The sequence below is a fragment of the Hippoglossus stenolepis genome, chromosome 13 (genome assembly GCF_022539355.2).
Source record: "Hippoglossus stenolepis isolate QCI-W04-F060 chromosome 13, HSTE1.2, whole genome shotgun sequence".
Classification (NCBI taxonomy): Eukaryota; Metazoa; Chordata; class Actinopteri; order Pleuronectiformes; family Pleuronectidae; genus Hippoglossus; species Hippoglossus stenolepis.
The window spans coordinates 12,500,540-12,512,789 of record NC_061495.1 but is presented as its reverse complement, the minus strand read 5'-3'; the positions used below and the strand labels follow the sequence as shown (position 1 = coordinate 12,512,789).

Here is a 12,250-nt window from a genome sequence, read left to right as displayed (position 1 = left end):
ATATGACACAATGGTAACATAGATTTTGTTTTAAATAACTAAATAAATAATCCCTGAAGGGAGCACCAGAAAACAACCGACTGTTGGATAACAAATGCAACGATAAAAATAAAACTGCATAACTGACCAAAGTGGAAAAAGACGACAGGTAAAAGCAGTAATATAACTTTAATTATTCAAGTATTCGTTTTTTAATGTAAAAAACATACAATATATAACAACAACCCCTTGCGGGATAGATGCATTCACAGTAAATGTCACATTAGCTTGACAATACTCCAAAATCTCTGGGGGAAAAAAGGGGAAAGGTTTTGGCCATGGAAGCCTCATTTTCTGAGAAAAACTAAATGTTGCCATGATGTCAGCAGCGGCTCTTCAGCAATCACTGACACGGCAGATACATATGATAAAACAGCCAATCTTAGCTACTGTTTAACTCATTCTTGTAGGACATGACACTGCGTTTCTCTGGATGCGTGGAGGAGGCGAGGAGTTCAAATAGCTGCAGACGTATTACAGTGCACGTTACAGAGAGCAGCGGCCGGACTAATGAGGAGCTGGCGGCTGAGAGACACAATTACCTCGAGTGGGAAAACAACCAAATGCATCTTAAAAAAACTGAAAACTGAAAAACATAAACATGATCAGGCAAATTCATGAAAAAGAATAGCATCCGGTGATTTCAGCTTTGTGGTTTCATTAATACCAATACTGGGGGAAAAACTATTTATTGGAAATTATCAATTATCAGTCAGCTGGTTCTGTCTGGAGGTTAATAAACTGCAGAACATTTTCAGTGCTATGTTTGACTTCATTCATAAGAAAAGTGCAAAAACTGGGCGACAGATAATCTTTTCCAACAACTTAACATTCTCTTTGTTCAAGAACTTTAAATAGTAAATAATACTGACTTTTTGACGTGTAATATCATAGATGCAATATAGCAATTTCATATTGTATTGCTTCCTGCACAGAAATCCTGTTTTAGCCTGCACACTGCAGGAATATTGAGATGCTGAGTCAGCAGTCATGGAGCTGGTACAGATTCAATGTCTAGCTCAAGGACACTTAAAGGCCGTGTAAACCAAAATCAGTCATTGGTCTCTTAACATGCTGTACAAGTGATTACTGAAAACATGTGAAAAGAATGGGAACTATGTAGATCTGAATTGTGAAGTTTGACCGTTTTACAGCATTGCTTGGTTCCTGATTTTAGGACAGTCTGAAAGGGGGACAGCACAACATCATCATACATTTTATTGGTCGACATGCATGACGATTTGTGGCCCTCATTAGCATAGCCTCGCCCCCACAAACTATCTAAGAGCTAGAGCACAGTAACATCAATGGTTCTCTCTCGCCGTGGTTCTGCTGCTAGCTGTGAACAGACGACGATACTATTAAACACAACAGTTATGATTATTTGTAATGATACTGGTGTAATTAATTCAAAATATGTAAAAAAAAACTGTTCAACAGCCTGCTTTGCTTTAGTAAACTGTGAACACCGGGAGACTTTAGCTTGGTTGTAGTCTGTGTAGTGTTTTGGTTTTTCAACAGCACCTGAAGGCAACACCCTGCCCGCCAGACGCGGAAGCCACGCCCAGTTAGGGAGAGCTGTGTGAGGGAATAATTGGCGATTTTTTTAAGCGAACAAATCTGCTAGGGTTGTTGGTAACACATTGTTCTGTGGTGTGACAAACTCAGAAAATATATTTTTTAATTGCTTTACACAGCCTTTAAGCAGGGAGAAAGGTTATTAGCCATGTCTCAATTCAGGGGTGATAACATGGGAACCCCTAACCCTACCACTGAGGAGACAGTCTTTACCCGGCCTATAAAGACGGGCCAGGTATAGACCGTGAAGGCAGAACCAAAAATGAGACAGTCTGGTCTATGAAGGCTTTCCGTGATCGGCGTCACCAGTTTATCCCAACCTCATTGCTGTCACCTAGCAACAGAGCTGCAGTTGGACATGAGAAAGTTTTAATGCTCCTTGATTTTTTTAACATTTATATCAGATTGAGTTGAAGAATGATACTCAAGCATTGGACGTCTCTTCGCTGGCCGGCGCCTATACCCCACTGAAGCGCAATGAATCCTGGGATAGGTTGAGACGGGAAGGTTCCACCTGTTGGAGCCTTTGTTTCTCGGGAATGGAAGGACGCAGTCGACGGCTGCATTTGAAGGAGCCTTCAAAGTGGGACAATCTAGTCTCACCGCTGTGATGCAATCTGTTTTCAAATGCAGCCTCCGGAGGATGCGGCCCCTGAATTGAGATGCAGCTTGTGTGAGAGCATGAACCGAGGTCGCCCCGATCAGGCCACATTTCAACGCTGATTGACTTAATGCTTGTAAAGAATAGTGGTATTAAATTGCACCCCTGGAACATGAACAAAAAAAATACTCTCAACAACAACAGCACATTTTAACTGTATGTGAGAACACGCGCTTTACAAGCCCCATGCATTCATTCACAATCATGAGGTGAAATCAGCAGAGACGGACGGATTCATGAGAACATCTATCATGAAATACAGACTTGCAGCAGCCCTCCATGGTTTACATTAATCAGCGCACGACTGATGAGGTTTGAAAAGGAGCAAAAGGCAGAAAAAAAGAATGAGACAGTCATCGTTTAGTGTTCCTCATGTCCGCTAACATCTCAGGTGCTTCTTGCTGGACATGTCATTCCAAATGCGGTGCATCTCCTCCGGGGAGATCTGGTGGACGGTGATAACCCGTCTGTACCTGCACAGACTGTAGGCCATTTTCCAGTGATTGAAACCACTGTTCTGATAAGGGTGTATACCCAGCTTACGCAAACACAGTCCCACGTACACATCCTCGAGGTGCAACAGTCTTGTGTGGAGCGAAGTCTTGTAGATTAGCTCGGCCACATCTGATGAGAACACGTAGCCAGTGCCCGAGCAGAAAGGAGGATATTTATTATCGGGGTACAAGTCTCTGGGCATGTACCACTTACTGCGCATATCCCTGATGGGACCGCCGTTTATCACGTAGCCAGTGAAATACCTTCTTCTCGGCTTGGTGGTGGGCTTCAGGAGCTTATAAATCAGATTGTCCATGTTGACGTAGATGTCGCTGTCTGTCTTCAGGATGTACTGCGCCTTGGGGCAGAAGGTAGACACCCAGCGCAAACCCATCATGGTCTTGAGGGTGAGGTTGTGGTACGAATCGATAAAGTCCTCCACCACAATGTCGTGAAAGATCTGACTCTCCTGCTCCACCATCTGGTTCAGGACGTTGTCCGTGTTCCTCCCCAGCAGGAAGATGGTGAGGATGCGGATGTCGCCGAAGGTGCTCTCGTCGCCCCATGTCTCCCGGATGGCCTGCCGCGCGTCAAACTCCTTGTGCGTGGTGCTGATGAGGATGACCAGGAAGGGAGCGTCGCCTTCGCACTTCTTGGCCTCGTTGATGACAAACTCAAAGGCGTGTGGGTTGAGGGGGCGGGTGCGGATGTTGGTGAAGGTGATGTTTTGGGGTGGTTTCACACCCTTCCGTATGGACATGGACATGTGGCCGACATACGTGGACGTCGGACGAGATATACTCAGGTACCACAGAGCGCTCGCCCAGCACACCACTGTCAGAATGTATAAACATGACACCTTTGAAGGCATTATGCTGCATTGAGGTGTGCTTCGACAAGTTGGATCTTATAAGGCTTTCTTTCCATCAGCCACGGTTCACCTAGCGAGGCAGCCTTAAGCTGCTTCAGCGTGCAGTTTGACATTAATTGTGAGTAATGGATTACTTTAGAGAGAAGTGATGCTGCTCGTGTCTTAATGCAAAGGGCTTCAATGTTGTATGGAAGTCCAGTTTCTCTTCATGACACTGCTGGTCCTCCATTTACATCTGAAAGAGACAGAAAAGAATGATCCGTATCAGAAAGGTGCTGAAAATGTACATTTGAATAAAACTTGACAGAGTTTTAAAACAAAAATCCAGTTCAGTCAGTTGTGACATCTCTGTCAGCATCTACAGCAATATGTCAAACAAATGAAGAAATACAGCCTGAATCTCATATTATATCTATAAAATAAATAACCTCAAGGACTGTGGACACGCTGCAGAGAAACCTGATGTATTGAACTTATACACGTCGGTGTTGGAATCAAAAATCATGAACTAGTCGTTTCTAAAATGAATTTGTTCTCTCTGAGTGAATCTGGTTTGAAAATGAAGAGGACTTAGATGACACCGCTGGATGAAACACGTGTGGGAAAGATTGTGGCACAATAGTGACTCATTGCCAGACATTTGTATTATTCATTGCTGAGATTGTTATTCATTGGCAACACACACACATTGTGATGTGAGGATTGTTTGCATGCTGTGTTACATCACTGGCTTGCAACAGGCCAAATGTAATCTGCCATAATATGATTCACATTTTCAGTTTTACTATTTACTTTTCCCTCACGTAGAGTGATACACAGAAAGGTTTGTTCATGGTTTGTGATCCTGCTGATGTTTTCATCAACATTTCAGAAACCTTGAGCGCAGTTTTTTTGTCTGAAAACTGAGTTGATGTTCATTGGTATTGAGATTCTTTTCTTCAATAATATTAGCGATCTGTGAAACATACTCTATTCAAAGTTAGAGTCCTGCATTGAACCATCTGTACCATAATACATTATTATAATTTTACCTTGTTTGTTTATTTGTTGGTTGTAAGATACGGAAAATTCTACATGACAGATTAACATGCAACTTGGTGGAAGGATGTGACAAGGACCAAGAAAGAAAACATAACATTTTGTTGCAGATCCAGACAAAGGGCTGTATCCTGAAATAATTTTTCACTATCTTCAACGTTGGATTTTTAAAAACATTTTCACCGTGGATCTTGAAGAAAGAATCAGGGATCGTTTGGGGGCTGAGTGTTTTCATTTGATTGAATATAAGGGGACTGATGGGCCTTGGCAGATGTTTGCACTCTGTGCCATTCTAATTACATCTGATACATCCATATAGTAGATTTTCACTATTACAGTTAGTCAAATTGGACCTGACTGTGACTTGATTAGCCTCATATTGAAATTAAAAACCTTGGTAAATAACTTATGACTGCAGCTGTCAAACAAGTGTCGAGATTAGCCTGATATTCAAATTAAAAACCTTGGTAAATAACTTGAGACCGCGGCTGTCAAATCAGTGTTGACAGTATTATATGGTGGCACAAAGGGAACACTGTGCCATGATGTGCTTCTCCCCTGGGGTGTGTTTTCCTCTCCTCCTCAGTTTGTTCAGTGCTGCACTGCTGTACCGGCTGCTTGTTACTGAGCTGACAGATATTTGGCACGTCTCGTCTCTGAGCGTCGTCATTCTGCAGCACGGACGGTGGCATTTGTTTTGTGCCTGTGCGCAGGTGGCTGAGCCCAGACGGTGTGTGTAAGCGTGTAGATCCTTGTAAGTGACTCGCTGCTTCCTCCCGCGAAGGCAGATGAGACGAGGCTCTTCAAAGAGGCGCGGGCGTAATGCAATAAATATCTACATTTTGATCTTCAAAGCTGAAGAGCAGACAAATCAAAACATAATGACATGATATGGATTCAATTTTATGCCATTAACTGCAGTCTATACCCATATTGTCGACAAAGGAACTCTGTTAGACTGGAACACGTGACACTAACAACAAGAGACACATAACAATGCCCTTTCCTTTCTTTGTAGAGAGTTTTATCTGCATTACCATGAGGAATACACCATCTTCTCTTGCTCTGCGACTGCATCTATATAGTTTGTTTTGTGTGACAGCTCCAGAATAGATTCTCTAACAGCACATTATCAGTTTTGACGCCGTCTAACAAAAGCTGTTACTTCTCCGTTTATTTTGTTCTGAACTGTTTTCCCCAGAGTCTTTCAGCAAAACTCTAACTTGAGAGTTGTTCACAATATCCGACCTCTCCTCCTTTTGTAAAATTACTGTCGAATCTCACAGGAGTGGGAAAAGCAAACAATTGTTTATATTAACGGCAGTTTACTGAGACGCAAGACACACACTGACACACACACACTAATATTTTCTGGAACCTGAGGAGCGTGGAGGGTCAGGTGCAGTGAGGACAGACTAACAGTAACAACGACCGCTCCCTTAATAACACAGTGAAAAGCAAAACCTACACAAAAGTATGAGGCACATGCTGTTTGTTCATGTACACATTCAGCCACTGCGTTCCCATGTTACTTTGAAAACTCATTTTCCAGACTAGAGCAAAAATATTTATGAGACAGAACTGTGGCAATGTTTATGTGACAAGTCTGTAAAACATAACCTCCGGTGGCTTTTCAGAACAAACATTTCTAATCCGGCCCCGGGTCTCTGATGTGCACGAACACCACAAGATTAAACAGACTTCTTCAGTTTGTCCCAGACTCTATTTCATATAGAAGAAAGTGCATTCGCTGCTGGTGAATGGCTCTCATTAATTAGTTGGTAATGAACTGAGGACGCTCTCTGCCTTAGTAAAAGCTGAAGTGGAGGAATTACATAATGGCCTGTTGCACCACAGTTGACAAAACAGCCTTGCTGACAAAATGTGGCTTTGGGAAACGGCTCAGTTACAGCTCCATATTTTCACATATTTTTTTAATGTCACACGATCAAACCAAATGATAAACTAAGTGACTCATCTGTGTGATGATCGTGCATACTGTAACTTCAGATGCCTCATCAGATAGGAGTGGGTTGCAAATACAGTATAAATGGGCCTTTTTGCCATTGAAACAAGACAGTATCAGCCGTAAAATAGTGAGCTGTGTGGAAAATATAGTAAAATGTGGTGGGGGAGAGGGGGACTTAAGAGAGTGGTTGACAGATTAGGTTCAGGTTGAACTGTGAGCAACAGTCTGATATTAAGAGACGCTGCATAATCATTCTTTCTGCCCTGATACCACTTCACAGACCTACACTGTCTGAAACAATGTCTGACCACAAATGCATCATGTAAAGGTTGTAGTGGAAAATTGCACTGACCAGTGTCTAAGGTATTGGAAATCCCCCTGACCAGGTGTCTCACTGCTGTGATACTGTCTACCTGACAGGATGGAACCCTTATTTGGCGGTGTCTCACTGCTATGACCTTGATCAACAGGGTGCATGCCCTTATTTGGTGATGTTTTTCTTCCAACTGCTACAGCGGACGGACAGACACAGATGATCTCATGTCTTTCATGTCTTTTTTCATATTATGTTTTATGAAACGCCTCTTTGTATAAGTTCTGGCTTTTGTGAACTTGCGGCCAGTTCCATTTTGAGCACCCGTGCTTGTTGTGTAACCTCTGCAGAGCTTACTATTATAAAGACTCAAAGGCAACTCCAGTCTGAGAATTTCATTATTTCAAATCTCAAGATGAATTTCCATCACAAGGTTTCTTTAATAGCATCAGCATAAACTCTAGTCTGTTTCGAAGTTTTGTAGAAACTGTCCTGTCAATACTCTTTTGTCACTTACAAACAATACTAACAAAAAATATAATAATTTGTTACGATTTTTATTTTCTTAGATTTTTGGAAGTACACAATGTGCTGAACAAGGAACAATTTTCAAAACATATTCACTGTGTGGCTTTGCTCAAAGCTATAGAGCTAACAGCAAACAAGGAATGACTTACATGTGCACCTCACTGAATCAGGAATTGGGTTCAGATGTTAGACATATAATTGGTCCCTCTGTGTAAATTTTGGCCCCTTTATTTAAAAAAATCCTAAATCTGCCATTCACCAACTAACCTGAGGCTGAAAGTAACTCTTGGCCGGCTGAATAAAGAGGAAACATAAGGGGCAGTGAGTCCAAACTGTGACACTTGTGTTTTAGGTCACATTGGTGATGGGACTCTAGAGGTGGATGTTCGTTATAACTCTTGAATGCAGGGGAAATGCAGTTTGTTATGGCGATGAACTTGAAATATCCGAGAACCTCTGCCGGAGGTCCATCAAACCAAAAATGCTCTCTTCAGACTCCACTCTGTCGAAGATAGTTAATTAATATTGACTTTTATTGTCACTTCATATCCAGCACCTGGACCACAGTAAATGTCAGGTTCAGTCGGTGGTTGTCTGCTGGTGGAGCTCAGACGTGGCGGCTCGTGTCTCGGTCACTGTAGCATGGAGCAGACCTCTGCTCAGCCAATCAGTCTCCATCATGGTGGAAGTCACACTGAGAGTCGGTGTTGAAATCTGCTGCTCTGTGTGACCAGGTTGTTCTGGTGACTGGCAGAAAGTATGTAATATATATATTATGGTCTCTATAAGAGGGAGGAACAGGTGTAGGTGGTGGCCCCTCTGAGCGCTGGACCTTCAGGACATGAAGCAAACTACAGAAGCACGGCGGGGAGGGCAATGAAATGGGGAGATAATTAGCCCGTACTCCCCAACAGAGACCCAATTTATCATGATTTATTACATAGCAAGAGGTAAACTTGCACGGGGAACACGGCACAAAGACAGCCATTCATCAAGACATGACAGTGCTTTCTCTAAGCCTCTGGCCTGACTGTTTGGTGGACTGGCTTCTAAAAAGGGCCATTACACTCTCCTCTGCACACAACAAAAATGTTTTGATTCATGGCCCCATGACCGTCTATTGACAGGTCTCTAAGGTGTATTTCCAACAACAGCGCATATGAACTAATAGATTGCCAGATTGAATTAACTGCTTCACATTAAGCTTGTTGCTTATTGTGGAGAGCCTGTGCAAAAAAAAAAGTAAACTGATTACCTTGGCTTTCATTAGACACAACACTCTTACACATTTAATCACATTACACACACACCCACACACACACACACACACTATTGGCAGAACTTTGGACAGCAATATCAATTTAACTTTAGCTTTAATTTTTTAATGTCTTACTGCGCTCTGCATGAAGACAACATAATATCTACATCATGCTGTTTTATGGAAACACCTCTGCATCACTAAAGGCTCAGTAGTGCATGGATGATGTTATGAGGGTTGGATTTCTGCTTAGTGGCGGATCAAGTATTTTCCTGAATCCCAATTTACACAGAGGGGCCAATTTGAAAACATCCATGCAGAGTTGTTGGTTCAGTAAGGTGCACATTTAACTAAATCCTTGTTTACTGTGAGCTCTATAGCTTTGAGCAAAGCCACACATCATTGAATGTATTTAGAAAATTGTTCCTTGTTCAAGTGCATTGTGTACTTCAAAAAGAGCTTGAGGCCAAGCAAAACATTGAGTTTGCAAGGTCACAGTGACCTTGACCTTTAACTCTGCCCATGGATTTGCCCCTGCTGCTTAGGTTGATTCCCGTCCTCAGACTTTCAATTTAAGTTTTTAGTTTCAGCTTTTTCCACAACGACAAGTAATTGAATGAATTATGAAACACTGATGACAGGACCTCCTGTCGGAGCGGAGATGTGTGGAAAATGATATGAAAATGGAAGCCCAGTGAGGGGTAAAGTCTTAAATCTCCCCTCTCAGCACTCTGATCCTGAACGCCACATTTATAAGCTTACAGCCGGGATTTCAGTGACCTTGGGAAAAAAGGAGAGCGACTGTGTGCACACACTTTCACAGCTCTTCAAAGACGCCGTTCGCGACATTTACTTGAACCTCTCTGTATTTTAAGAAGCAATTTCTCTTGCTAGTTCTCTATTATGAAACATAAATCGAACAAAAAGCCAAGTTGAAAAGACAAAGTTTGAGCTACAGTGCCAGATCCTTTTTTTATGCAAACAAACTGTGGAAAGCTTCTCCATCCCTCTGTGTATCAACGCTCCACTCCAGAAAGGCTGTTGTGTACTGTGAGATCTGTTGTTCTAGAAACACAGATGGCGTCAGGAAATCATCTCATCAAACACACACATCGTCTAAGTAACGTGGCCTCTCTCTCTCTCTCTCTGATAATTCATCAGTGTACCACTGTAGAGACGTTTACTGTATATCACTATTTATTTCTGCTGAGCTGTGCCCATTACTCTTTACTTCTGCAGATCTACAGTGAGACCAAGGGCGTAAATAAATATCATACATAAATACAGGCTACAACTACATACATCATAGAACCGTGGAATGATTTAAATCTCAGTTCATGCATGTATGTATGTTTTTATATTGATACTATATTTGATCTACTGTATATTTTCTGTTGATATTAATATGATTTATTTTTATTAGGCTATTTATGTTATTGTTAATTTGCTGACTCTTAAAGGTTTTTTGTTGTCTCTCTAGAGTTTGTCTGCCTCCCTCTGCGCTGTATATTATTTATTTATTATTTTTATTATGTATGTTATTTATCATTTGTCATCATTGTCTTATTATTTGTCATTTTTCTATGTATTTTTGTGCTAAATATTAAATTCTAGTTTTTGTCCATCACAATATCAATTAGGTGAACAAATCTGTGTAATGTAAAAAGTCATTGAGAAAATAAAAGTTGTGCAATAAAAAGAGACTTTAGAAAAAGGACATGTTGCATTAAAAGCTGCTGGAAATAAAGAAAAATAAATAAAATACAATAAAAGTAACCTGCAATAAACTTATCATAGCAAAAAGGATGAATAAATAACATGAGATAAAAATATAGGTATATTTTGAAATTTCATGGATCCATTGCATAATTTGTCTGCATTTATATAGATTACATATTTCACACTATCTCCTTATTTTTAAACATGCCCTCCAGACATGTTATATTAAATTAAGAGGAATAAAGAAGTTGTCTGAAGTTGCTTTTCCATAAAAAAATCATTAAACCACTTCCAAATTCCCAAAATGACTTTTACTTCTTCCACTTCAGCCAAATTATCAGAACATGTGAAAATGCAAATGACTTTTTATTCCATTTCAACTGCAAGATGCAAAATGTCTTCTATTTTACTGAAAGGTTATTTTAAATGGCTCAGATGTCAAGATGAAACCAACACACTCTGAGAAAGACACATGACAGTCCACACACAGCATCATTATGTTCTGCATCCGAGTCCTTGACTCTGGGACGAGAGAGACACATTCATAAGCAGATGAAAAGAATTGGTTTCTATTTTTCCAGTCCTGTTTTATTGCTCCCTTACTGAAACATTTGGGATAATATTGTAATTTACATATTTTATGCTTAGGGCTCCATCTAAATTGTGTTCTGCTATTATAATAAGACAAACACTGGGGAAAGTCTATACAGGCGTTAAATGAGCGATGCTACTTTGGGCTGTGTGAAAACTTTTGATGGATTGAAAAACATAAACGTGTTTATTCCATAGGGAGAGCAGAAACCCCCTCGAGTATCGTCTTGAGGAAAACTAATGTGAGTTAATAAACGCTGATACTGTGTGAGCGTATCTCTAAAAACACAGATTCTTGGGTGGAGGACTGTTTTCTGCTGTTTACACAGTAAAACACAGGATTAGCTTCACAATGGGCTGCTATGGTAACAACAAGGTTTTGCTAATTATGTACATGAATACATTGAATTAGGGAAGTGAAGTGTATAATAATTCTACACAGGGGCAGTTGTTGAAGTGTTGGACTTTAGATCAAATGGAAATGAGATTTAAGAATCATATACAGTGATGTAAGGGCAGTAGTATTCTGTACTACTACTACTACTATATTTTATACTTTTATACAGCAGGAGATTGTCCCAGTCAGATTAGTTCTAACTTTCTCTCAACTCCTCTTCATGATCCTGAGATACTTGTATTCTTTTCATTTTTTTCTCTGTTCTGCTTCCGTCGCGTGTTTGAAATGTCATCACACGCCCACTCACTTGCAATGAATTCTCCCGACAATATCTTTCTGTATTCTCACATGGACTCATTGTGACATTTTCCTGACATTTTACAAATTTCTGGAGTTTATCCGGAGTTCAGTGCATGTCTGAAAGCAGCTTTTGAGAAACCCTGCTAATAAACAGACAGACAGAGAAATAAATGGCAATGAAAACTTAACCTCCTTTTCTGCAAGTAACAAAAAAACCTTTTTGGAAAAATCTGCTGTTACTTTAGGAAAATGAATTGTCATCTTAATCATATTTTTTAAACAATTTGAGGAAATTATTTAGATGAAAGTTTATGCACAAAATCCATATCAACAATGTGCCAAAACATGATTTTAGTTTTTTATGGTTGTGTGTTTTACAACACTTGTTGAAAGATCATTTTATTCTTCATCAAAAACTTGAAAATACCTAAGTAACTTTTGTAACAAATCCTAACTTTAAAGATCATTCATCTCCATCTTTGTGAATTGTAAT

General features: G+C 40.4%; 1 protein-coding gene across 1 annotated transcript in view; it reads right to left on the bottom strand.

The window, feature by feature from the left end:
- Positions 1-149: 149 nt before the first annotated feature.
- b3galt1b (UDP-Gal:betaGlcNAc beta 1,3-galactosyltransferase, polypeptide 1b) overlaps positions 150-12,250 on the bottom strand; it is a 45,610-nt gene continuing 33,509 nt past the window's right edge. The window contains exon 2 of the mRNA XM_035174202.2: positions 150-3,879. Within this exon, the coding sequence (XP_035030093.1) occupies positions 2,658-3,644 (987 nt within the window). The 5' untranslated portion in view covers positions 3,645-3,879 and the 3' untranslated portion in view covers positions 150-2,657. The remainder of the gene's footprint in view (positions 3,880-12,250) is intronic.